The following is a 27,360-nucleotide window of genomic DNA, read 5'->3' on the forward strand; positions in this document are numbered from 1 at the left end:
CATCATTACTGCGACGATGTACGACGATAAGCTCGTGGCCAGATTCCGCGAGCTAGTCTCGGACACGGATCTGCTTTTGACGAAAGTCATCAGAATAGCATCCGGTGGAATCCCGGTGGTGGAGATATTTAAAAGAGTCGGACCGAATAACATACTGGCCTCCATTAATCAAGCAGTGAACTTGGACAGCCAGCTATTAAAGTAAGTATTCGTATCTTTGTGCCATTTTAGAGACATTCTCGAAGTCCCAGCCTTTTAAAAAATACAAAAAAAAAACGATTTTTTTTTGCCTAACAAGATAGAAGTCCCCCTTAATGAAGCTTTCTCTTTGTGTCAAGAATGCATCGTCTTATTGTTGTGTCTTTTATTGTATATTTTATAACTAGGACATACGTGCGCACGTGTAGCGCGCGCCTTTTTTTCTTTTCTTACAAACTGTCAAACGCAATCATCTCTGACAACCGATCGATAATAAATGAAATCATCTACGCGAACTTGACAATAGATAAATCGATCGATAATCGTCACGATGACAACGAAAAGAAACTTCAAAAGTAAATAATAATATGCCTTTTTTTTAGAGAGGGATATGTCTGTTACATTTGACTTGTGTTTCATATTTTTTTGTATTCTGTTCCACTGCTCTTGCGTTCTTTAGTTTTTAAGCTTGATCGTAAACGCTTTATCATTACATTTGCAGAGTCAACGAAGACAGCAACAATAATATCAAGACCAAGAAACGCGTGGAACGCAAGAATTCTCGTGCTCTCGAGCCTGTCGGCAAATTGAACCCGCCCACGATTTCGAATATCGGCCAGTACTTTGATGTTCACATAACGTTGGCCGCACATTCGGGACACTTTAACGTGCAACCATTAAATGATGCGAATGAGCTGAAAGTACGTACAAAGGCATATATTTTTTGCCTATGTTGAAGCTTAAGCAGTCAAACAAAATAAATCATTATATCGGAATTTTATCTTTTTCCAGGCAATGATGGAAGATCTGCAAAAGTGCTACATCACATACGATGGTCTACCATTGGAAACTGTCAGCAAGGGCATGCTCTACGCGGGGATATTCAACAATGACTGGTACAGGTATGCGATCTCGCACATCTCTGTCTATAGATCTATAAATTTATATAGATAATACACACATCATTTTACAGTTACGCGAAGAAAGAATAGTTTTTCAATTAACTCACTTGATTTTTTTTCAGGGTATATACGTTACCAATATTATCAGCGATAATGAAGTGTCTGTGTACTTCTGTGACTTCGGTGATGTGACGATAGTGCAACACAGTAGTCTGCAGCCGTTGAAAAGCGAGTTCCTAAGATTGCCGTATCAGGCAGTGAAGGCGAAACTTGTTGGTAAGAGAAAAGCGCTCTTCCCACAATTGAACTCGACTTGAATTATTTTTTCAATGAGTTTTAGCAATAACTTTCTTTTTTTTTTACAATAAATAAGAATAGAATCAATGAACAACGACTGGTTGGTAGGCGATTGCGTGAGGTTCAAGGACTTGGTGCTGGACAAGAACTTCGTCTCGGTGGTCGTCGAACCGGCGTTTGATCACTTCTCTCCTGCTAACACCATGCTCGGCTTAAGATTGATCGACGTCAGCACCAAGAAAGACATATACATCGACTGACTGTTGGTGGAAGAGAAGCGTGCCAAATTCATCGATGGATTGGAGGAGAATCTTTCGTCGTCTAGTTAGCTCGTTGCAATTGGTTTGTAAACGACAGCAATATTTTCTTTATGATCGCGTTATCTTCTTATATACACGGCGTTATACCGTGAAACGTGAGTTCCTCGTAAAAGTACGATACGTAAATAACTAATGGATCGTAAATCGAATGATACGTAAATGATACTTTTTTTTCTCCTTTCACGACACGGTATAATGGAGCGTGCGAGTATTATATATATATATATAATAAAGTCAGGTAATTTTTTTAATGGTATTTTTATGCAATTAATATTCAAGTATATATACAAATTTTTATAGCCTTGTATAATATAATTAAGGCTGTTTTACAAGAGGTAACCTTAAACAGCTGTTTTTGCCTCGTTGACAGCAAATTGATCGTATGCGTTGCTTAAATAAAATCAGGGAATATTGATATTCTTGTTCATATATGGCCTGAAAAATCGATTTTTTCAAAATTTTACCCTGTTTATACCCCTTAATGAAGCTTTCTTTTTGTGTCAAGAATGCATTGTCTTGTTTAGGATTTATCATCTTTTGGTTCTTGATAAATTGTTATTTATAATACTAGAGTCTGTAAAAATATTTATCATCTTTATTTAGAATTTTACATTGTCTTATTTATACTTATCGTTTGATTTAAATACACACACACAAGATGTTCCATATCTATCGTAACACCCATTAATTTTGATGTTTACATTTTCATCTCAGAAATAATCTCAAAATCTGACATTCAAGGGTATTGCGATAAGTCTGGAACACTCTGTATATATTTGCATACACGTGTGTGTTACATGCTTTTGTTTTGATATTCAAGTTTTTCATACGTGTTATTTTTTTAACAAATGCTAGACGTCTCTCACATTGTGCGTGTCAAATACGTATGCATTTTTATATATTTCTTTATAAATTTATGTATTAATAAGATTAAATGCTATAATTATCTTCAATTTTTTCAGTATTACAGTGGCGATAAACAGCGAGCTGTAAACTAATTTAAAACTTTTGGCAACTGTTAACTGCGGTGCAGACTTTGGGACACGATTAGAATTCCGTTGTTGGTAAGTAACTTTTTCATAATTACGATATTTAGATTATATATTTAGGATACGATATTAGATTATATTTTATAATATTTACAAAATTATATATTGAAACTTATGCAAATTGCAATCTATTTCAATTTTAATATTTTTATGTTGAAAATTTGATGTTCAAAGATTATAAGAGCAAATGGAAAATTAAAAATTGTTAAGAAAGTTGTTACAAAGTTACTAAAAAGTTAAATACTTTGTACTTGTATAATTATACTTTGTATAATTTAATAACTGACATATTAGTACTAACAACAAATCTATACTAATCTATAATTGAAAATATTGTATATATATATATATATATTTTATATTTGTTTATCATTTTTTTTTATTTTTTTATTATAGTAATACATCATGCCTAAAGATATTCAGTTTTTATGCAAAAGGCGAAAGAATCAATTAATAAATCACGAATTAAATAAAGTTCTTAATTATAATACTTTGCATTTAATTAAATTGGATGAGGCGTCTAGTGCAATGACAAATACAAAAACAACTATGATTAATAGTGTTGAAACGTCTAAAATTAACATTTCCCAAGATGAAGACGAAAATAATGAATTATCAGCACAATTGCTGTCAGATAACGAAAATGTTCAGCATAACTCTGAATTGCAGGAAAGTTTTTCAACAGATAGCGAATGCAATAATGGTACAACTTTAACAGAAGATTTACAACAATTCATAATTGAGCGTTGTATATCACATAATACTTCAAACAAATTACTACAAATTTTGAGGAAACACGGTCACGTTGAATTGCCTACTGATGTTAGGGTTTTAGTTAAAACACCACGCAATACATCTGCAACTTTTATTTCGCTGGGCAGTGGTAAATATATCCATTTTGGTCTTGCATCAGGTTTGAAACGATCAATAAAAATGTATTCAAATTTTATTAATGATAATAACATTAAGATTAATATTAATGTTGATGGGTTGCCAATTTCAAAAAGTTCTGGTAGTCAATTCTGGCCAATAATGATTTCTATTCAAGATATTGATATATATACGTTGCCAGTTATAATTGGAGTTTATCACGGTATGTGCAAACCAAATAATTGCAATGATTTCTTAGCAAACTTTGTCGATGAATTGGTATTACTTTCCAAAAATGGTATAATTGTTTCCAATAAAAAATATGTAGTTATTGTAAATGCAATAGTATGTGATGCTCCAGCAAAATCATTTATTACATGTACAAAAGGTCATACGGGATATTTTGCATGTTCTAAATGCATTCAAGAAGGTGATTTTGTGCGAAATAGAGTGATTTTTCCAGAAACAAATAACGCTTTACGTACAGATCAGTCATTTAGAAATCGGACTCAATCCGAACATCATAATGGTGATTCTATTTTAGAGAGACTTTCAATTGACATGGTATTGCAAATTGGATTGGATTATATGCATCTTGTTTGTTTAGGTGTTATGAAACGAATGTTGCAATTATGGGTCAGAGGAAAAAAAGATGTCAGATTAGTAACAGGTGATGTTGATTCCGTTTCACATGATTTATTAGCGATAAAATATTGCATTTCATCCGAATTTTCAAGAAAACCTAGATCTTTAAATGATGTAGACAGATGGAAGGCAACGGAATTCCGTCAATTTTTGTTATACACGGGTATAATTGTTATGAAATCTGTGCTATCTCCGTATTGTTACAATCACTTTGTTACTCTTAGCATTGCTGTAAGGATATTGGCTGATCCTCAATTATGTATTTCATTCAATGATTATGCGAATTCATTGTTAATATGGTTTGTTTCTAATTTTGGTAATATCTACGGTGATGAATATCTGTCTTATAATGTTCACAACTTGCTTCATATAGCCAAAGATGTACAAACCTTTGGTTGCTTAGATAATTTTAGTTGTTTCAAATACGAAAATTATATGCAGAAAATAAAACGAAAATTACACCAATCCGGAAAACCTTTAGAAGAGTTGTCCAATCGTATATTCGAAGAATCACAGCTTCCAATCCAACCGTTCCGCGTTATGCAATATCCAATCATTATTTTTAAAAACAACAGAATTTCTTATCTACAATTTCAAAATTTCAAAATTGGTATAAATGAAATTGATAATTGTGTTTTAATAGATAACAAGTCGGTGGCTTTTATTTTAGAAATATTTGAAGAAAATAATGTTTTATTTGTTCTTGCGCAGTGTTTTTTAAATCCAACTTCTTTTTTCACAACACCATGTCCTTCAGAAAGACTTGGCATATTTCAAATTGCAAAGAATACGACTTCAAATACTATTAAAATTCCAGTAACACGAATAACCAGAAAATGTTTGAAAGTTAAAAATCTTTCTGAAGTAGGCTCTTACATCACAATTCCGCTTTTACTTACTGCAACAGAAAATACTGTTTAATTGCAATACCATATCAAATAAAAGTTTTTTGGTTTTTATCGGTCTTTATTTTTCATTATGCTTATATAGGTCATGGTCTTTATTTCTTGTTATGCTTAAATAACATTAAAATTTGAATTTATATATCAAGGTTGTTGTGTTACAGAGACAATTTATCTTAGAAACCGGCGGAAATAATCAGAAATACACTGTTTTCGATTAAGGTTTATCGGTTTTTCTTGGTTTTCTTATTTTTTTATGCTTATGATCTTGAATTTTTTTTAAATGACTGATCTGTACGTATTGATCCATTATTTGTAAACATTTCTTATTTGGTTAAAGTCCATCGGTTTTTATTGGTCTTAATTTTTTTTATGCTTATTGGTCTCAAATTTTTTTCTTATTATTGGTCTTGAATTTTTTTTATTCAACATATTGGTCTTACATTTATAAATATTGCTTCATTGGTCAAAGTTCCATCGGTTTTTGTTGGTTTTAATATTTTTTCTTCTATATTGGTCTTACATTAATAAATATTTCTTTATTGGTCAAAGTTCCATCGGTTTTTGTTGGTTTTAATATTTTTTCTTCTATATTGGTCTTACATTAATAAATATTTCTTTATTGGTCAAAGTTCCATCGGTTTTTGTTGGTTTTAATATTTTTTCTTCTATATTGGTCTTACATTAATAAATATTTCTTTATTAGTCAAAGTTCCATCGGTTTTTGTTGGTTTTAATATTTTTTCTTCTATATTGGTCTTACATTTATAAAAACTGTAATTTATAAATTTATAAGGATGATTTCTAATAACAAATCAATTGTCTGATACAATCCGCACTGGTTTACACTCTATGAGGGCTTTGGCCTCAAATCACGTCAGTGGGTGCTGGGACTGTCAATTTTTTAATGGTAGAGTCCGCACTGACGAGATTTTCAGAGTCTAAGCCAGTGGGTGCTGGGACTATCTCTTTTTGGAGGTAGAGTCCGCACTGGCTTAAACTTGATGAGGGCATTGGCTTCCAATTACGTCGGTGGGTGCTGGGACTGCCAATTTTTAAATGACAGAGTCCGCACTGACGAGATTTTCAGAGTCTAAGCCAGTGGGTGCTGGGACTATCTCTTTTTGGAGATAGAGTCCGCACTGGTTTAAACTCTATGAGGGCTTTGGCTTCAAATCACGTCAGTGGGTGCTGGGACTGTCAATTTTTTAATGGCAGAGTCCGCACTGACGAGATTTTCAGAGTCTAAGCCAGTGGGTGCTGGGACTATCTTTTTTTGGAGATAGAGTCCGCACTGGTTTAAACTCTATGAAAGCATAGATAGATTTTTCACTGCTCAGATTGAATTTTGTCCTGTATCCTTATTGCACTCGTGATATATTGCAGCGTAAATTATTGAAAATTAGATGCAATAAATTTGATTGCATGTATTATAATGTTTCATATAAAGGTAATGTGAATTAAGAAGTTTTTTAACGTTAATAATGAACTATAAAAAATTTTCAAAATTAAAATTGATTCTTTCGTGTTTATCAAATAAACACTGAATATATCTAGCGGATTTATGTACAAGGGCACTATTTGGTATTGAGGTAAGTGTACAAAATAGCAAAGATTTAGTAACATTTATATAATAAAGTTTAAAATTGGAAAAAAGTTTAATTATTCGATTAAAATTATTAACATAGAGAATCGTCCAATTATGTCGCTTTATTTATTCCTAAACTGACGATTTGGAAATATGAAACTTTTATTAATTTTATGAATAAATTCTTCTCAATCAAAATATGATAAAATTAGTAAAAAGATTTTTATTTCTCTAGACCTTATAAATTGATGTTATTTTTTTTTTAGATTACATTAAAAGATCATGGCCAAAGTAAATAAAGAAACAAACTACGCTGTAGTAAAATTTTTGTCGGATGGAACTTTTTCTGAAATTCCAATATTGTGGCTCATTCAACATAATAATATAGTTCGTGAATGTTGGTGGCCACCACGGACAGCCAATTGTGCAACGCTAATAGCAAATTGTGCTCATCCAAATAATACGTGGAAACGATATGACGTGAACTTTATAAAATATTGTAGTAAGTATTTAAAGATTTTTATATCTTACATTGCATAATAAATAATACAAAATTAGATTTTTGAACATTTTCACGATTTTACTAAATACTATACTTTCTTTTTTTCATTGCAGCATCTCTTGAATCCGCTCGGAAAAATGCATCAGATGCAAATTATGAAACAACAGATGAAGAAAGATTAGGACGAGGGAAAAGGCAACATATTCCTTTCAATTGTTGCAGTAGTGAGGAAGAATCTGACCCATGTGCAAATAAAAAAAGTATGTATTATATGAAAATTTAATGTTTATCAATATTTGAATTAATAATTCAATTACATAAATATTAAAGTGTAATACTTAAATGATTTTTTTGCACAATTATAAATGTTAAATAAAATTTATTGTTTTATTTACAGAAAGCCGCTTGTATTCGAATGCAATATCAGCATCACCCTTGTATCCTGATACGCTCAGTTTAGAATATGAATATTCTAATGCATCTATATCAAATGCATCTATGTCGAATGCATCTATTTCCAATGCATTCGTATCAAATGCATCTATATTAAATAAATCACAATCAAACGCAATCCCAACCATATCAAACGCAAGCGACTATGCTATGGCAGCAACTGCACAACAAGGTTAACATATAACAATTATAACATATAATAATATATAATTCGCAATAATTGTATTATAAAAAATAATACGTTAATACATTTTCAGAACGAGAAATGGAATCACATGTTGCAAGTAATATAGACCTCAACACACCGATAATAATAGAAGGTACGTTATTGAAAAAAATAATAAATAAAGTATTGACATAATAAATTTTTATTGTTATATATAATGGATTTATTAAAATATTTTAGGATTTGAAAATACTAATGATTTGCAAACTGATAATAATTCAAACATAACAGGTAAATTTTTAAGATTGTTTATAATGTTAAAATTTGTGAACGTTTTTATGTATATTTATGTATATTATTTTATTTTGCAGAAATGCTACAGCAAATATTAAGAATGCTAGCCGTATTAAATCTTTCGCATAAAGAAGTCAAACAACGTTTAAAAAAACTTGAGGATGTTGTAAAAACATCCTATCCACAAAGAGCTTCGGATCTACATCAAGATTGTGAAATAATGAAAGAATTCTTACCTTTTACAACAATTGATGCTGTACAGGAATTTGACAAGGTATTATTACGTACGAAGGAGATAGCAGTGCAATTTGTAAGTTTATAAATTTTATTATTAATTGTTTAATCTCATAATATTAAAATTTTAATTTGTATATAAACATTGTTGTGTTACAGAGACAATTTATCTTAAAAACCGGCGGAAATAATCCGAAGGACAGCATACATCGAAATCTGAAGAAAATCTTCAGTAATGAATGTGCGATGCAATGTTCTTGGAAAGGGTTACGAAATAATTTTCGCATTTCTAACTTAAAGGTGATAAATATTCTAAAAGGTATGTTAATATATATTCTTAAACTTATAAATAAAAATTTCTAAATGTTTTCATTAATGTATTGTGTTTAATTTTTGCAGGAGAAATAACATCGCAGTTCAGTCTTACAGAGACTGAATTTGATAATATCGCCAGCGAATGGTTTCGCTTTGCCAAGCAGCGAAAGGAAAGAAGCGATAAGGCTAAGGAGAAGGAAATGGAGTAAACACACGTGTGGAGTAGTCAGAAGTATGGCTATCAAAGCTCTACGAGAGATGTTGGCCTCATCGAACTTTTTTGTATACTGCGAGGTAAACTAAATCGTCGAATTCGTTTATAAATGTAATTTTTTTTTAATGGTTAAAAATTATTATTGGTCAATTGGTTTAAACCTGTTTATCGGTCTTAATCTTTTTTTGTTTATAAATGTAATTAATTATTTTAATTGGTTAAAAATTATTGGTCAATTGGTTTGAACCTATTCATCGGTCTTAATTTTTTTTTCATGCTTATTGGTTTTAACCCTTAGAGGACGGGGATGGTTTTCGAACGATTTTTAAAGTTTTCAATTTAAAACTTTGAGGTATATGTCATAGTAATATATATATATCGGCTTCCCGTCCTTTAGAGGTTAGTGTTATTCATTACGTTCTTTAATTGAAATGATTATTAATAGTTGAAGAATTATTATTTAATAAATTTATAAGTAAGATAACAAATCAATTGCCTGATACAGTTCGCATTGGCTTAAACTTGATGAGGGCATTGGCTTCCAATTACGTCGGTGGGTGCTGGGACTGCCAATTTTAAAATGACAGAGTCCGCACTGACGAGATTTTTAGAATCTAAGCCAGTGGGTGCTGGGACTATCTCTTTTTGGAGATAAAGTCCGCATTGGCCTCCAATTATGTTATATTCGAAAGTTATTTGTCACATATAAATAATCTTAAGTGCATAAATGTTTTTCTTAATGCTAGAATTACTGTTAACTTTAAGCTAAATTAGTGAAAAAATGTTACATGTTGCAATCCTCTTTAATGTACATATTATATAATATAAAACTGATGTAAAATAAAAAAAAACAATGTAAAATAAAATATTTTTCAAATTATGATTTGATTTTTCTATTATAGCTTTTGGTTATTAGCCTGTAATAAATGCAACTTTCAGAAATAACAGAACTTTGAATTAATTCTGAGCAAAACTAAATGAAATATTAATTCACAAAAATATTTTATTTAGTTTTGCTTAGAATTAATTCACGGATCTGTTATTTCTGAGATTTGCATTTTTTACAGGCTAATAACCTAATTTAATTCCTAACCTAATAAGAATGTAATTATTCAATAACAAATCTAATAACAGTTTTATAACAACTATATTGCATGTTATTTGCATGATATATCTATTTTATATAACAATTACGTGGCATTTTAGTACCGCGTTATATTTATGTGATAGAACTGCAACAAGCCTGTGAGTGGGAAATTACAACTAACAATTGTATTACATGTAACATACATGTTACATTACATGTTACATTCTGTTTTATTGTTGCAATATAGTTGTTATATATCTGTGTTTGCTGGGATGTTTTCCGTATTACGATCAATATATATAGTTATATTACATTCACCAATAATGTCATTTGTTTTGTAACTATATCTTATTTTGGCATCATAATGCAATGGTGTTATAACCGGTGTTGCATCCGATAAATTGTAATGAACAACAGTGTCATTTTCGGGATCGATAGCAGTGCAAAGTGCTATTGTAACGATTAACATTACTTCGCCATTTGTTAAAAGCTTTCGGAATATCATATTTAGTTTTTTTTATATAAAAAGTTTCTGAAAAAATGTTTGTTAGCAATAAAATATATACATTTGCAACACATAGTTCTTAATTTTTAATTAACAGAAAAAAGTATACACCCAGCAAACACAGAACATTGCAGCAACATTGTGGCAATGTTGTAATATTGCTGCAATGTTGCTACAATGTTGCAACATTGCCTCAATGTTACTGCAATGTTCTGTGTTTGCTAGGTAGTAACGATTACAGTAACATACACTGAAAAGATACAGAAAAAACAATGATACAATGAGAGCAAAGTGTGATATTTAGAACAATAATTGTGTACGATATTATAATCAAGAGACACGGTAGTGTCTCGCGTAAAGTGCACGCGCAGCGCGAGACCGAACGTGTATCTTTACGCGAGCCCAGAGAGCCGAGATTATCGGAACTCAATAATGCCTGGGCCGATAAAGTTGATAATAGCCTCAATCGATAGCGCATACTTAAAATATATAATAAAAATATTCTTGTTTTTGCTCTACGTGCTCTATAAATAAACATATAAAAGTCCAAAGTCGAAATGTCAAAAAATTATTATTAATTTTCTAGGATGTACAGTTATCATTTTTTTACACTAGATGGCTATTGATATTGTTAATAGTTAGGTTTGTGTTGGTGGCGCTATCACAGATAGCCGCGCTTATTTCCAAATATCCTTTCAGAAGATTTTGACACATTTTCAAAAGAATAATAGCGAATTCGGCCATTTGCACTACATTACACTGGTGCACACTCAAGGCTGCTTAGTGTTCACCAGTTTTTTATTAGTGTTCACCAAAGCAGTGTAGTGCAGTGTTATGCGAGTGATCAAATTCGTTATAAGTGTATTAAATATAATAAGTGTATATGTCTATAGGTTATAAGTGTTGTGTTTTAATTTTACCACACATTCTGTCAAAAAGTTTTAGTGTATGATTTGTCTAAAATAAATAAAATTAAATATTTCAAAGTTTAATATTTCTGTTCTACGTATCCTAAATTAGTTCCAACAATATTTATAATTTCCAGTCAATTTTATATATAAAAAAATGTAGCATAAGTCACTTTTTGTAGTTATCCTTGTTAAAGTAAGTTTTACAAATCTCTATTAGATCTTGCCGAAGCGCGAGGTATTAAGTTATCGATAAGTGTCACGAGAGCGAGCTACTACTGATACATTCTTTTGTTTTTCGGACAGCGTTATATTTTCGGTTATGCGTCGTCGCGTAGTTAGTCTGTTCGCGTCCTTCGGTCTAAATAGTTCGGGTCTTCGTACGCAAGCGTTTATTTTGTATTACTATTTCCTTATTTGTCTTTTAATTAATAAAGAACTTTCACGATAACAATATCAGATTCTAACAATCCTAAATTAGTTCTAATATTTATAATTTCCAGTAAATTTTATATCCATAGAAAATAGGAAACAAAAATCATAAACATAAACTTTACAAGAAACCTTGTAATAAAATAAAATTGACTGGAAATTATAAATATTGTTGGAACTAATTTAGGATACATAGAACAGAAATATTAAACTTTTATATTTACTTTTATTTATTTTAGACAAATCATACTAGAGTCTTGAAACGTGTGCTTTTTTGACAGATTCTAAATTAGTTTCAACATTTATAATATCCAATCAATTTTATCACAAAACAAAACAGTATTGTTTTACCTTTCAAAAAAATTGTTGTATATATTAAACCTTTCAAAAAAACCTGTTGTATATATTAAAACCTTTCAAAAAAACTAGTCGTATATATTAAAACCTTTCGAAAAAGCTATTACATATATTTTTTACAAAAAAATATGATATTAGGAAATGGCACCAAGTGGGACTAAAGAACTATGAAAAAAGTTGTACACTATTTCTATAAAACTTTTCTATAAAACTTTTGTACATAAAATTGTCGTATAGGTATATTAAAAAAGATATCTTTCAACAAAAGCTGTCGTATATATAATTAACTATATTATATATTATATTTTACCATATTTTAAATATACTACACTATATATACTATATATTTTATAAAAAATAAATACATAAATAAAAAAAACAAAAAATAAAAATAATTTTCAAAAAATAAAAAAATATAAAAAAAATTAATCATAATAAAAAAATATTGATTAAAAAACGCAAAAAACTTGGCGCTGCTACATCTCAAATTATTATAAAGCAATTTACTGTTAGTTGTGACAAGAGCGTGTACTTGGCGCCTTTTTTTAACTTTTCTTAAAAAAGATAATTTTTTGATATTATAGTTACGTTACTTGAATTTTATAGGAATTGTTAGTATAATGTTAACAATAATAATTTTATACGTATAGTATATTGTCAAAGATATAACCAATCATATATTGTAATTAAAACATTTAGAAAAATATGGTAGACACCAAAAAACATTATTGATTATGGTTACTGCTATTATTTTTTTCTTTTAGTGTAAGATATAATGAAAGAAACGTGAAAAAGTAAAATTAATAAAATATTTCTGATAGTATTTGGAAAAATAGTAATATTGTTTGTATATACAGGGTGTCTGGCAATAATCGCCCCACCGGTCATATACAGGTAGAAGAGGTCAAATCGAGTAGAAAAGTCCTTTACCATTTTTTTATTTTTGTAATATGTACTAAGTAATTAACGAAAAAAGATTGGTGAATCCGTGCAAGTAAAGCGCGCGCAGCGAGAAGGACATCCCACTGCTATGCGATCACTAGGCGCGCGATGAAGCGTTGGGAGGAGCGCTCTACAAATGACAATGGCAACATACGAGCGGCGCGTAAAAAATGGTAAAGGACTTTTCTACTCGATTTGACCTTCTCTACCTGTATATGATCGGTGGGGCGATTATTGCCAGACACCCTGTATATGAGTAATTTCACATAGAGTATTATCAAAACATATTAAATATTTAAACATAGTAAAAATATATTAAATATTTAATAATGCTTTTTGCAATACAAAAATTAAAAAAAAAAACGAAATTATAACTTAAAGTACTAATAATTCGAGAAACATTAAAATGTTAAAATATTATATTTCTAATCAGTTATGATGTACATTCTCGAAAACATGTAAGCAAACTGCGAACGCACACATACATAGTTAATTATTTGCATTTTGTAGCAATGATAATTAATCATTACACATGAAAAGACTTATGTTGTACAAAAATAAATGAAAGAGTAAAAAACAAAGTTAGTGATACAGTTACTTATACAGAAAGAGATTTAAGAAAATAAAGTTGTATTTATCATGCTTTATAAATTTTTCTATATTTTGAATTAGAAATACTTAGTTTCTTGTCACTTACCTACATATATTAAAATTGTCAATTAATATGCTGCGTAAAAATGTACAATTTTGTAAGAATAATACAATTAACATTACTTTATAAGCAAATCCGAATGCAAAAAATATATAAATCAAACTGTGATCCTATTTGCCCGAGAAGTCGCCGAATACTGAGAAGCACATTCGTAACTGATATAATATATATGTTATGTCTCGCAAACAGTTGCTAACAGGTCACCCAACAGGAAAACACTTTACTAGTCGATAGAAGAGCGCGGAAATTAAGATACATAATCAGTTAAATACGCATTTAAAAACCAAATTTGTATAGTTTTTAGTTGCTGACAAACAAAATGGTTAAATAATATTCATAAATTTATAAAAAATATTTAATGAAATCAATAAGGAGCGTCAAGAGCCACAATGCTAGATCTTCGTGCAAAGGTTATGATATATTCGTTAAAAATGTTTACAAACGTTTCAATCTGCCATCAGGCCTTCTTCAATGTACAAAATAAGAAACAATAAAATATAAAATTCGCTCGCAATGATTAAATAATTAAAAGATGTGGAAGACGTATTTGCAATCCTTTATCGACCATATTGTTGTTCGTTAATAAATTAGATAGGATTGTATTAATTACATGATGGAGAAGCGCTTGCCCAAGTAAAAGGAACGAGGTGGAAAACTTAAGACCAGATGTCTTTACATGTTGAACTTGAATATCTTACATTAGTCTCACTAAGATATCTCACTAAGATATTCAATTCAATTCAATTATATTATTTAAAAGCACGGCGAGAAGAGATTCGTGGCAGTACAGCCCACTGTTATTTGGTTACTAGGCGCGCGACGAAGAGTTGGGAGGAGCGCTTTACAAATGACGACACATACGAGCGGTGTGTAACGCTAGATCAGCGCTCGGAATTAGTTGCACATTTCAGATTTAGGAGACGACGCCTCCTGTCCCTCCACTACCGCCCGGCCGCTGGCGGCCGAGCCGCCGATAGCTCTGGCTCAGGAGCGTTTTATATTAAAAATAGGCTGGACTGTTTAGGCATCTCTCAGGAAATCGTAACATTTTCTTCACTACATAAATAATGTTTATTTTCATTAATACATAATATATATATATATATATATTTAATTATTAATGAAAATAAACATTATTTATGTAGCAAAGAAAATATTACTATTTTCTGAGAGGTGCCTAAACAGTCCAGCCTATTTTTAATATAAAACGCTCCTGAGCCAGAGCTATCGGCGGCTCGGCCGCCAGCGGCCGAGCGGTAGTGGAGGAACAGGAGGCGTCATCTCCTGAATCGGCTCGAAATGTGCAACTAATTCCGAGCGCTGTTTTAGATGATCTCGAATTTGTCGATTTCTTGAATTGCTTTAGATGTCGCAGGACTGCTATTGTTTAAGACTGCCTCGAGCTACTTAAAACAGTGTAAGATTGCGCCCCGTTCATTGAAATGCGTTCTTACAACATTAAATAAGCAATATTCTTGATCCGAAAATAGAATTGTTATAATTAAACGACGATAATTTCAAGAATGTTTTTTATCATCGAATCAGTAAAAGAAATCATATTTGGCTACTCGTTACAAATTAAGCGTTTCGGAAAAACAGCGATTTTTTCTAGGTGAAACCTAGATGTACTTTTATTATCAAGAAATACATATTAACTAAAGAAGTTGTGAGTTCGATATATCGGCGATTTCCAATAGTGAAGAATCGCGCACCATATAATATGATAGAAACAACTTTTAATTCATGTATGACAGCTCTGTTCTTAGATTGTCCATGTAATCAAATAAAGGCAAATATTAATATTACTTTTCGTCCTACAACTTATAATATTTTAAATTTGTTTTTGCATAAGCATAGAAATATTCAAAATATTTTATTTTATATTATTTTATTTGTGACAAAAATTATTTTTTTGCAAGTTACATTATACATTTCCAGACATATTTTGTACCTTGGAGTCAATTCTTTCTTTACTATCCAAGCGAGAAATAACCTATCAATCGACGTCAAATCAATGTCTAATTGACATCAAAATCATCGATATTGCATCGTGTTGATGTTGACTCGACATCAATTCGAAGAGTTATTTCTCGCTAGGTATAAAACATTTATAGTTGTCAAATAATTTTCTATAATTTATTGTGAATCAAAGAAGGCAAATATCTGCTCTAACAAAAATTTGCAGTATGAGAAGGAATAATTAAATTAAATAAATATTACATAAACCGAGATAGACCGAAGAGCCCATAATTTTTAACTTGTTTTCCATACTCGTCTATTCGTTTTTTAATTTTCCTTTCAACAGCATCAACTAGTCGCTTTTCTTTCAATTTAGTTTTTACGAATGCAGGTATCTAAGACAAATTATTTCGATAATATCAATAATCTAAAACTTTTTTGCACTACAGTTTATGAGAGCATAAATTGTGGTGTTAAAGATAATCAGTTGAGATATGACATGTATGTACATGAGAAATCAAATAAAAATAAGCTCAATTTTTAAGTAGTTAAGAAATGAGTGCTATTTCAGTTAGAAAAATATACCTTATTTAATTGCTCTATAGCATGTTGATGCGTAATAATAACTATGAACATTGCAATTATTTCAGCTTGCCTGCAAAAAAATAAAGCGATAAATACTATTATTTATAATAAAAGGCAATAAGAATAAAAAGACGCGGGTGAATAACAATTATAAATATAACAATTATTTACATAAATATACAAATATATTTGTAAGAAAATTATTATTACGTGTTGGAGATGAACATAAGTGTATTATCATCGAGATTTTGCAAAATAAAATCGCAAACTATATCCTTTCTTGCATGCCTCGCAACGGTAAGAAGAAATATATAAGCACGTGTATTGTTGTGTTGTAATAAAAATTCATTAATCGAATTCAGCATCAAATAATTAAAAATAACTACAGGATTTTCACTGCAAGTTAAATATTCTAAAAATTTTATATCATTAGGTGTTGCTGTCCATTTCTTCCGTACAGCGTGCCAAATGGACTTGTTCGCTGACAGCAAACCATTACAATACATCCATCCTTTCCATTCCGATTGCGTTACAGAACTGCGTTACCAGAAAAAAGTATTTCTTACAAAAATTTAGCTTATTTTATGATAAAATAATTCATCTGATACAGTATTTGATGTATAGAATATAAGTATACATAATGCAACAGAAATTGTTTATATAAATATTGTGGTTGTCCAACATCTTACATGCCACTTTCAGAATATAGATCTCTTGTCATTTGCTCATTGGCTACCTCCCTACATTTTTTGTTACCTATAATACATGCCCATTTTACGGCTTCCTCTCTTAAACATTTTATGAGCTTGTTTTCATATGGTTTTGACACGTATCCTATTTGATACAGAACTCCACTCAATATTTTATCCATCTTTTCCTAAAAAATGGTAAGTAATATAAATTTTAACCTACTGCTATTTATAAAAGATATGTATGTATATTTATATATGTACACATATATTATAACTTCTTTTTTATACAAAATAAACAACTTGTTGTTCTTGAAATATCATATTCTTAAGCGATTTTTGAAACGATTTTTCTTTTTGCGAAATTTTCTCCAAAACTTAGTTTTTGAGTTATAATTGAAAAGTTGATAGTTTGCTACTTACACTCACACACACTATGACTGTAAGATATTACTCTTTTGATGCGTTGCACAATCCTTGCCTGCCCGCTGTGTACGAGTAGATACCTATTTTCAATTATATATATCTCTAAAACTAACCTTTGAACAAACATTTGCTAAAGGAATAATTATCTTAAAAATCGCCCAATATGACATTTTATGGACATTGTTTTGTATCACTCTGTGTACATAATGTTTTGATGCCATGTTTCTCATAGAAGCTTCCTGTTACCTACCTTTAGGGGATCAGTATTTTTAATTGAAACTATAACACTCATATATTCAAAAGCTTTAAACATAGGATACCATGCTACATAATTCATTTCTCGTGATAAAAATGCAGATATTTCCCAAAACGTAACGTAATTAAGTTGTTTACGTGTAAGGAAGTAAAACGCATCATCTATGATTTGGGCCCGATTGAGAACATGAATGTCGACATATTTTACAGAATTCATGTATTGCGCAAGATTAAGCCAATTTTCAGTATCATAATTAACACGATAATACCCTGTTATAAAAAGAAAGCTTTCATCATTAATGTTTCTTGATAGAATTGATCAAAAAATAGTTTTAAAACAATTTTTATTGTTTTTTGTGAGAAACATTTCCTTAAATTATTTATTTTTTAATAAAATATTTTACAATTGGTTTGAAAAAAGTGTAGAAATGATTATCGTGTGAGAATGTTTGTTGCAAGCATGAATGACACGCACTCCTACCAGTATGCGAGTGCGTGTGTCAGAAGCATCAGGGTGTGTAACATTAAAAAAGCAAAAAAGGTATGAAAATAAAATATAATAAATTTAATGATTTAAAATACCTGTTTGTTGTAAATTGACTATAATCCAATCATTCTTATCAAACACTAATACTTTCGGTTTTTGCGGTGATAGCCAAAAAGATTTATTGGCAAAAATATCGTGAAAGTTTATTTCTGATTTTGTCGTATACGTCACGAATGCTGAAAGATGTTCTGTATCCTCGTCAAAATCGAGAGTGAATAATCGGAATATTGTATTATTAGACAAATAATTTTGTGCTACGTACAGTACAGGATATTTTTCCGCTATCCAAACAGATATAAGTCTGTTTACAATAAATGTGGTTGAGTTATTTGGTATAATAGTTTGCATCATGTTCCATAAATCATTTGTTTGATTATATCTGCAAAATGGAAAATTTTCATAAAAGCATACATTTGTTATACTCAAAATTATTATTTAGTATATTAAAATATTAACACTTTTGCGGTTGCTTACATATTTTTACGTTTATGCTTCAGTATAAGTCAGGAGCCGGTCACGTAATTTTACGTTTACTGTTTTTTGTATTATGATAGGCCGTGTAATATGAAATGTCAAAAATTACAACAGTTCTTCAAGCATTGAGCACTACCAAATATACAGGGTGTTTTATAATGTCCGTGCCAACGCTCGTGTACGGATAGAGTGCGGTAAACTGAATAGAAAAGTCCTTTACCGTTTTGCAATTTTCGCAATAGTAATTGGGATATTAATTAAAAGAGATTGACGAATAATCGCGCGTTGATCGCGGCTAGATCGTAGGCTGTACGCTCTAGGCGTCACAGCAATGAGAATCGCATGGCAACGAAAAATAACAACGCATATCACTCCTGCTCTCGCTACGTGTTATTTTTCGTTGCCATGTGATCCTTGTTGTTGTCACGTTTAGAGTGTACAGCCCACGATCTAGCTACGCGCAACGCGCGATTATTCGTCAATCTCTTTTAATTAATATCCCAATTACTATTGCGAAAATTGCAAAACGGTAAAGGACTTTTCTATTCAGTTTACCGCACTCTATTCGCACACGAGCGTTGGCACGGACATTATGAAACACCCTGTATAACGGTCGCGAAAGTGTTAATTTATATGTTTGTATTATATAATTAGTAATTAGTAATATATTTGTGTGAAGGATAATATGTAGGACATATTTTTTCGGATTTGAAAAGTTTCTTTATTTAGCCTTATTTTGGGAATAAATTAAACTTGTTTTTAAAATTGTAGATAAAAATCATTACTTATCGAAATATCTTATTTTTTACATTTTCAGTTATATTTTATATAATCTGAACTTATAATTATGTTAATAAATTTTGATTATAATATAAAGAATAAAAGTTTCTCTATCTGTATATGTATATGTTAAATATTAGTTTTCAAAGGACTGTGAAAGTCAATTTGAATGTGAAAGTTCTATCAACTTCAAAAATCAGTTTTGGTTTACATAAATAAAAATAGTATTTTGATTTTAGAAGATAGATAGATAGACTGATAGAGCAAAAGAGGAAGTGGTGGGGGCATCGAAATTGATATAAGCCTCCTAAAGTAACATGTTTCTCACAATTGAAATGTTACGTTTTATCAAGACTAAGTTAAATGATATAAACGTAATCCGTTCAATTAGTTAATTTATTAAAAACTTATAGTTTGTACATATTTCTTGTTTATTTATATACTACGTCAACTTATATCAAATTCTTTAAGTCTGAAATCACTGTTTCTATAACTTTTTTGGAGAATTATTTTATCTAATAACAATAATTATATTTTTTTATAATATCAAGTTATTTTACATGCTTTGTGTGCCTTTCTAAAAATCTTTTTAATTTTGCTTTTGTTTTTATTACTTTTCTCACGGTACGATTTAGAGGATTTTATTAAGGTGTACCGAAAACCGATATACTCTACAGTGGGCGATTTATTGATATGTAAATTTATATAAATTGGCATACATAAATTCCACTTTACAAACAAAGAATTGAATTATATCTGTCTAGTTTTGTATAGATGCCTTGCACACAAAAAGTAAATGATATCACTATATAACTAATATATTAACGACATTACGTATTTCTTATGTATTTTAGTTAAAAAAAATTTAGAATAGATTTGTAAAATTAAACAACTTAATACATTATTAAACAATTTATAGCAGTACATTCTTATATTTTTAACATTTTCTATAATTTTCAATAGAATGGTTTTAAAACTTCAATTTTTGAGTGCTTTCGAAAAACGTTAATTACTTAAAAGTTAGAAACAATAATGTATAAAGTATAATACTATTTAATAGAAAGTAGTATCTAATGTACAAATTTTTATTTTGTGTTTTTGGTTTAGAGATAACTTACAAAAACACGATATATCAGTTTTGATGCTTTTCTTTGAAAATCAACGTTCTGTTGTTCACAGTTTTGAAGATTTAAGATAATTTCTTAAAATAAGTTTGAAAAAGTTTATATTTATATTTTTGGACAGTGGAATTTCCAATACGTCATTCTTTTTCAATATTCAATTTATGTAATAATTATCTAGCAAAAGAGATAAATAAATATTACTTACTGTTTGTTATTAACATATGTGCGGATACCAGTCCAAAACATATTAGGAGTTATCGAATGGTATAACATGCGCCATATATTGGATGCTGAAACAATTAAAATTATAATGTGCTTGTTAAATACTTTGAAATATATATTTTTTTAAAGTTATGATATATTTCTTTTATAATAAAATTTATGTATGTCGGTACATTGTATTCTAAATCGTGTGCAGATCAATTTTTTATTTTTGTTTATTAAATTTAAAAATTTGCATATTATTCAACAGTATTATTTAATTATATTTATTTTAACCATTTGTAGGATTTTACTTATACTTTGCCAACTTACATTTTATATGATCTGCAAGATAAATAAGTGAACTTTTTGTATTTTTATTAGAAGAAATATCAAAGAGAAAAGATTCCCGTTGTGTTACAACGATAAATAAATTCATTATGTCATAATCCGAAAAAATCTGAAAAATTTGAAATAATGAAATAAATATTTAGTCAACAAATTGCACTTTAAAGCAATACAGCACGACTGATAGTTGCAAATAAACTTTCTTTTATTATAATATTGTTTATTTAATAATTATTAACAACAGAAATTTAATGAATACAACGTAATTTTTTAACATTCACGTATAAACAGAACAAACTTTTAACAGATTTATTTATTTAAACGTGATAAATTCAAGTATGAGTTTAGTCGTCACACTATGTTTAAAAACTTTGAACAATATAAAAAGTGAATAACAATTAAAGTTAGCACTTTAAATAAATATCCCGCTAATTTTTCCTGCTCAGCAATTTTGAGGAAAGATCATTATACTGTCTTCATGTAGCAAATGTTTTTCTTTCACTTTCATTAAAAAATAAAACATAAAGTTAATAAGTTAATGTAAAATACGCAATTTCTGTTACAAATTCATAGTGTCATACGTTTGCTACATGAATTTCTTTATTTGACATACTATGATGAAAATCTAATCATACATATATTTGTATCAAATGCAAGACGAGATATTATGTGTTCTCGGTCTCAGAAAGTAACATCAATGCACACATATACATACATTATAGATCATTATCATTTATTTTACTATGTAGGAATAATTATTATAAACTAATTCGAGGAAATAAGATGGGAAGAAGCTCCGCACAAAACTCTTCTCCGAAATATATTGGAATTGGGTAGGAGATAAGGTTTTCTTGAGGGTGCAGAAAGAGAAAGGCAAAGCACATTTTCCACATTCTATTTACCAAGTTTAAATAAATAATCTGATAACAATAAGAGTTTGTTTCATTAAACATTGATAATAACATAAAATTACGTTCCATTTCAAAAAACTATTTTTGTTAATAACCTTTTACTGAATATGAGCGATGATTAAAACTTTTTTCTTGTTACTCAGAACAATTGGCCTTGGTAATATAATATGTCAAAGTTACGACGATTGGATCTGATTGTGTAAATCTAAATATTTACCAAATATAGTATATTAATAATAAAAATTTGAAATAACCTGACGCAAGATGTATGTTGTAAGAAATGTAATGAAACCTCTTTTTGACCACAGCAACACATCATTATACCAAAAAGATACTATTTGATTTGTTATAAGACGTGCCACTTTTAATTTATGTCCAACGGAATCTGATTTTCCGTCATAAATAACATCAGCTTCTCTGAAAAATGATTTCAAATATGAAAAGTGCATGGACAATGTTTGCTGTAATTAAACAATTGACTAAGTCTTTATATAGTAGATATAGCAAATTATTACGCCACGAACAAATTATTTTATAACTGTTTTTTGCAAAAAATGTATTTAAGATTTTTTTAGCTTAATCTCATAAGAAGTAGAAATAAAGTGACTTTTGAAAAGTTTGTGCTATTATGTAACTCTTTTTAACTGTGTAATTTATTTTACTTAAACGACGTATTTGTTTATTTATACGATCACATGCAAACTTTATTTCAAAAAGCTGGAAAAGAGAAATTTTGCACATTTTTCATAACTAACTTCACGAATAGAAAAGAACATTAAAACTTGGAAGACAGGAATTCTGATAAGTTCCGACAAAATAACTAATATAATAAAAGCTTTAATAGCAGTCGCTTTATTTGTACAACTTATAGCACACAGTCATTTTTCATGCTTCTAAAACTGATGCTAAAATAAAATCTGAATTAACGAAAAGAATGATTATTTCAATTTCTAATCTGAACTAAAGGTAATGATATTTTCTTAATGTGACGCAATTGATGAATATGTATAGATTTCAACTGTTTCCTAATTTATACATTGTGACATAAAAATATGTATATCTTTCAGTTTTGAACTTATATTATTCAATAATTTTCCATTTTTTATTTAATAATCATTTTTGATTAATTCATTTTAGTTTTAAATATTACCTGTGTAAAATTAGTCCCCATGTCTCGGTGGTATTGTGTTGACTATCCCAGAATGCAACGTAGTCTATTTTTGGTAATTTGTCTACAGTATTTTCAGATTTCAAAAATTGTAGGACTTGTGGGGCAATACATTTCGCCAATTTTAAACGGTTTATTACATTTTTTTTACCCCAAAATGTGATGTTTGCAACCGAAGTATGAATGTTAGAAAGTGAAGTGAATGAAGTTATTACAACCTTTATATGTCGAATAAATATTGAAGGTGATTTCTCAAAATGTGTCCACATCATGTCACGTTTGTCATCATTTTCTGTCGTTTGTACAAGCATATTTGATAAAGCTGTGTAATTTTTATGATGTTTGATAGAAATTTTATAGGTGGCATTAAATGCTATCTCGTCCCAGCATGGGAATAGTTGTTGAGCAGTCATTACATCAACACCTGTCGCATTTAATCTATCATATTTTAACAATATGATAAATATAAAATTTTCAATATAATTATATTCAAGAATCGATTAAGAATAAACTATAAAGAATAGACTAGAAATGTTGGATTTTATTAAAATTGAATCATACTTTATAACTGTATCGATTGTTACAAATGTACCAATTTAACATATGTTTCTATATCTTAGGATCAACAAATTTGAAATGCAGTTTTGAATTCATTTGAGTTCTATTATGTCTATTTTATGTAATACGCAATTCTCGGAATGTCATCTAGTTTATAAATGTTTTTAACAAATATTTTTTGCAAAAGATGTTAGCAAAAATATTCTTTATAGCATAATTTTGTTTTAAATATTTTTTTACTCACATATTATCCGGAGTTTTATTAGAGTATGAAAATGCAGAGATGTATTTCTTGTCATTATTTATGTGACGCATATATACCATTATTAAAGTGTATCTTCCAGGTGACAAAAATTTTGGTAATTTTGGCGTATTGGTAAAATCAATCATAAGCATGCTCCGTTCATAAATAAATGAATAATTTGGAATATAAATTTTTTCATTTTGGAGGTCTTTATACAAATCAATTTTAAATATAGCGAAGGTCACTGGATGCATAGATATATTTTCCGTTTGACGATCAATATATATAGTTATATTACATTCGCCAATAATGTCATTTGTTTTGTAACTAAATCTTATTTTGGCATCATAATGCAATGGTGTTATAACTGGTGTTAAATCCGATAAATGGTAATGAACAGCAGTGTCATTTTCGGGATCGATAGCAGTGCAAAGTGCTATTGTAACGATTAACATTACTTCGCCATTTGTTAGAAGCTTTCGGAATATCATATTTAGTTTTCTTTATATAAAAAGTTTCTGAAAAAATGTTTGTTAGCAATAAAACATATACATTTGCATCACATAGTTCTTAATTTTTATATAACAGAAAAAAGTATATAATAACGATTACAGTAACTTACACTAAAAAGATACAGAAAAAACAATGAGAGCAAAGTGATATTTTAAACAATAATTGCACGATATTTTAATTATAGTTACTTAATTTTATAGCAATTGTTAGTATAATGTTAGCAATAATAATTTTAAACGTATAGTAAATTGCCAAAAATATAACCAATCATATATTGTAGTTAGAACATTTAGAAAAATATGGTAGACACCAAAAAACACTATTGATTATGATTACTGCTATTATTCTTTTCTTTTAGTGTAAGATATAATGAAAGAAACGTAAAAAAGTAAAATTAATAAAATATTTCTGATAGTATTTGGAAAGATAGTAATATTGTTTGTATATATATGAGTAATTTTATAGAGTATTATCAAATCATATTAAATATTTAAACATATTAAAAATATATTACATTATGAAATAACTGATATGAAGAATATCTTGCATATAACGTCTTATTTGTTTGTCAGACGTTTCGACACTTGAGATACCGTTTATTGTGTTTTTTTATTTTTGTAGCGACACTGTGGAAGATTTAACATACATAGGCAGAAACGTTTGTTATTGTAAATTTATAATATAATATAATTTTTGCGAAGAACCAGCAATGGCTCTTTTTGTCTTTTTCTCACAAGATTATTAGTTAATTTTTTTATGTTTTGAATTAGAAATATTTGGTCTCTGGTTACTTACCTACATATGTATATTAAGATTCTCAATTAAAATGCAATGCTACGTAAAAATTTACAATCTTGTTAGAGTAATACAGTTAATACACACAAATCGTGAATGTCAAGAGTATATAAATCAAACTGCGATGCCATTTGCACCGAGAAGTTGCCGAATACTAAAAAGGATATTTGTAATTGATACACTATATATGTCTCACAAACAGTTGCTAAAAGGTCATTCAACAGGCAAACACTTTACTAATCGATAGAAGATGATATTCAATTTGGTGGCAGTAGATATTACTTCGATAGCTCGATAGTTCGATATACATTCGATTGTGTGTCACAATACATTCGATTGTGTGTCACAATAACAAAGGTCGATTAACTGCTGGCGGTTTAATGATTGTTCAAATGTGTGGCAAGGTCTGTTATTGCTCATTTGTCTTGCGTAATTAAAGGGAAAACTAAAGACCAGCAAATTAAAAACATGAATTGACCAAATCATGTTTATTGCAAGAGATATCGTCAGAGATGTGCCCCATAATTTATTTTTTACCGCTCGATCTGCCTAGTCTGTCGAATTTCTCTTTCTTTTAGATGATCTCAAATTTGTCGATTTCTTGAATTGCTTTAGATGTGTCGCAGGACTGCTACAAATTGTTTAAGACTGTTTCGATCTACTTAAAACAGTGTAAGATTGCGCTCTGTTCATGAAATGCATTCTTAAAACATTAAATAAGCAATATTCTTGATCCGAAAATAGAACCAATTAAACGACGATAATTTCAAGAATGTTTATTATCATCGAATCGGTAGAAGAAATTATATTTGGCTACTCGTTATAAATTAAGCGGAAAAACAGCGATTTTTTCTAGGTGAAACCTAGATGTACTTTTATTACCAAGAAATACATATTAACTAAAGAAATTGTGAGTTCGATTTATCGGCGATTGCCAATAGTGAAGAATCACCTTATAATATGATAGAAACAACTTTTAATTCATGTATGACAGCTATGTTTTTAGATTTTCCATATGAACAATTAAACGCAAATATTTATATAACTTTCCGTCCTACTACTTCTGATATTTAAATTTTTTTGGCATAAGCATAGAAATATTCAAAATATGTATATATGATCGTGTTGATATAAAGCTAATAGAACAAGAGCTGGATCAAGTTGCTCAAAAATTCAATTTTTATTCCAAATTATTACAGACGTTTTGGCCAAGGGACGTGGCCATCTTCAGTGTAAAAAAATTGATAACACAAACAAAAACTTTTTAATTACAAAAGTAAAGAAGCGTTGATGCGAACAATTGATATACAAAACGCTCTCCAAACGTAGTTTTGATTTTGAAAACGCATCCTGTTAATGTGAAAAACGAAAAAACAACGAATTAGGAGCCTTCTCAAAGCTCAAATTTTTTGAATAAATTATGTGTATAAATACCTCTGATACTACGAGTCGTGCAATTATTTGTAGTTAGTCTTATAAAATATGTGTTAAGCCACAGACCATCTAACTTGCAATTAGAAAAACAAATCAGATTTTAAGAAATTAGTCAAAATAAATTGGCAAATAGAAGAAAAAATTAAAAGAAAAAGTCAAAATCAAGTAAAAAACATAAAACATTAAACATAATAAATTAATATTGAAAAGTATCTATACCTTGAACAGTCCGTCAAAACTATGTAATGAGAAATTCAAAATATGACATGTGTCCACGGTAGTGAGTGGGACTCAACTGGCAAAGATGTAGAAACGGAAAGGAAAGAGGGGATAGGTTATGGAGAGGATTACAAGGTGGGGAATTTTCTAAGTATTGGTAGATATGTATCCGGTAATAATTCGGTGTCCTCCTGTTTGTTCAGTCCTGTATTCTGTCTTTTTATATGTAGCATTTCGG

General features: G+C 29.4%; 2 protein-coding genes across 6 annotated transcripts; one reads left to right on the top strand and one right to left on the bottom strand.

The window, feature by feature from the left end:
• The first annotated feature begins 1,478 nt into the window (after positions 1 to 1,478).
• LOC137001764 (uncharacterized) lies at positions 1,479 to 9,829 on the top strand. 4 transcript variants are annotated; one of them, XR_010891634.1, is made up of 12 exons: positions 1,479 to 1,739; positions 2,680 to 2,781; positions 3,163 to 6,775; positions 7,038 to 7,273; positions 7,387 to 7,533; positions 7,671 to 7,898; positions 7,984 to 8,046; positions 8,133 to 8,183; positions 8,264 to 8,496; positions 8,580 to 8,739; positions 8,820 to 9,029; positions 9,455 to 9,829. XR_010891634.1 is itself a non-coding variant. In XM_067360899.1 (11 exons), the coding sequence occupies exons 4-11, from the start codon at positions 7,054 to 7,056 to the stop codon at positions 8,942 to 8,944; spliced, it is 1,227 nt and encodes a 408-aa protein (XP_067217000.1). In that variant the 5' UTR covers positions 1,479 to 1,739; positions 2,680 to 2,781; positions 3,163 to 6,775; positions 7,038 to 7,053; the 3' UTR covers positions 8,945 to 9,829. The 4 variants fall into 4 exon arrangements, 3 of the variants coding, with proteins under 3 accessions (XP_067217000.1, XP_067217001.1, XP_067216999.1); XM_067360899.1 differs by having other exon boundaries at positions 8,820 to 9,829; XM_067360900.1 differs by lacking the exon at positions 3,163 to 6,775 and having other exon boundaries at positions 8,820 to 9,829.
• A 5,398-nt stretch (positions 9,830 to 15,227) lies between these two features.
• Positions 15,228 to 27,360, bottom strand: LOC105677366 (thyrotropin-releasing hormone-degrading ectoenzyme-like). Of its 2 annotated transcripts, none has more exons than XM_067360361.1 (14): positions 27,123 to 27,360; positions 26,904 to 26,972; positions 25,470 to 26,819; positions 24,162 to 24,679; positions 23,342 to 23,797; positions 22,446 to 22,608; positions 21,266 to 21,392; positions 20,937 to 21,021; positions 18,389 to 18,732; positions 17,802 to 18,076; positions 17,126 to 17,313; positions 16,647 to 16,973; positions 16,437 to 16,506; positions 15,228 to 16,246 (listed from the first exon to the last, which is right to left on the bottom strand). In XM_067360361.1, exons 4-14 carry the CDS (start codon positions 24,650 to 24,652, stop codon positions 16,109 to 16,111), a joined length of 2,664 nt encoding a protein of 887 aa, XP_067216462.1. In that variant the 5' UTR covers positions 24,653 to 24,679; positions 25,470 to 26,819; positions 26,904 to 26,972; positions 27,123 to 27,360; the 3' UTR covers positions 15,228 to 16,108. The 2 variants fall into 2 exon arrangements, with proteins under 2 accessions (XP_067216462.1, XP_067216463.1); XM_067360362.1 differs by having other exon boundaries at positions 26,904 to 26,976.

Source organism: Linepithema humile, chromosome 8 (genome assembly GCF_040581485.1).
Source record: "Linepithema humile isolate Giens D197 chromosome 8, Lhum_UNIL_v1.0, whole genome shotgun sequence".
NCBI classification, from domain to species: Eukaryota; Metazoa; Arthropoda; class Insecta; order Hymenoptera; family Formicidae; genus Linepithema; species Linepithema humile.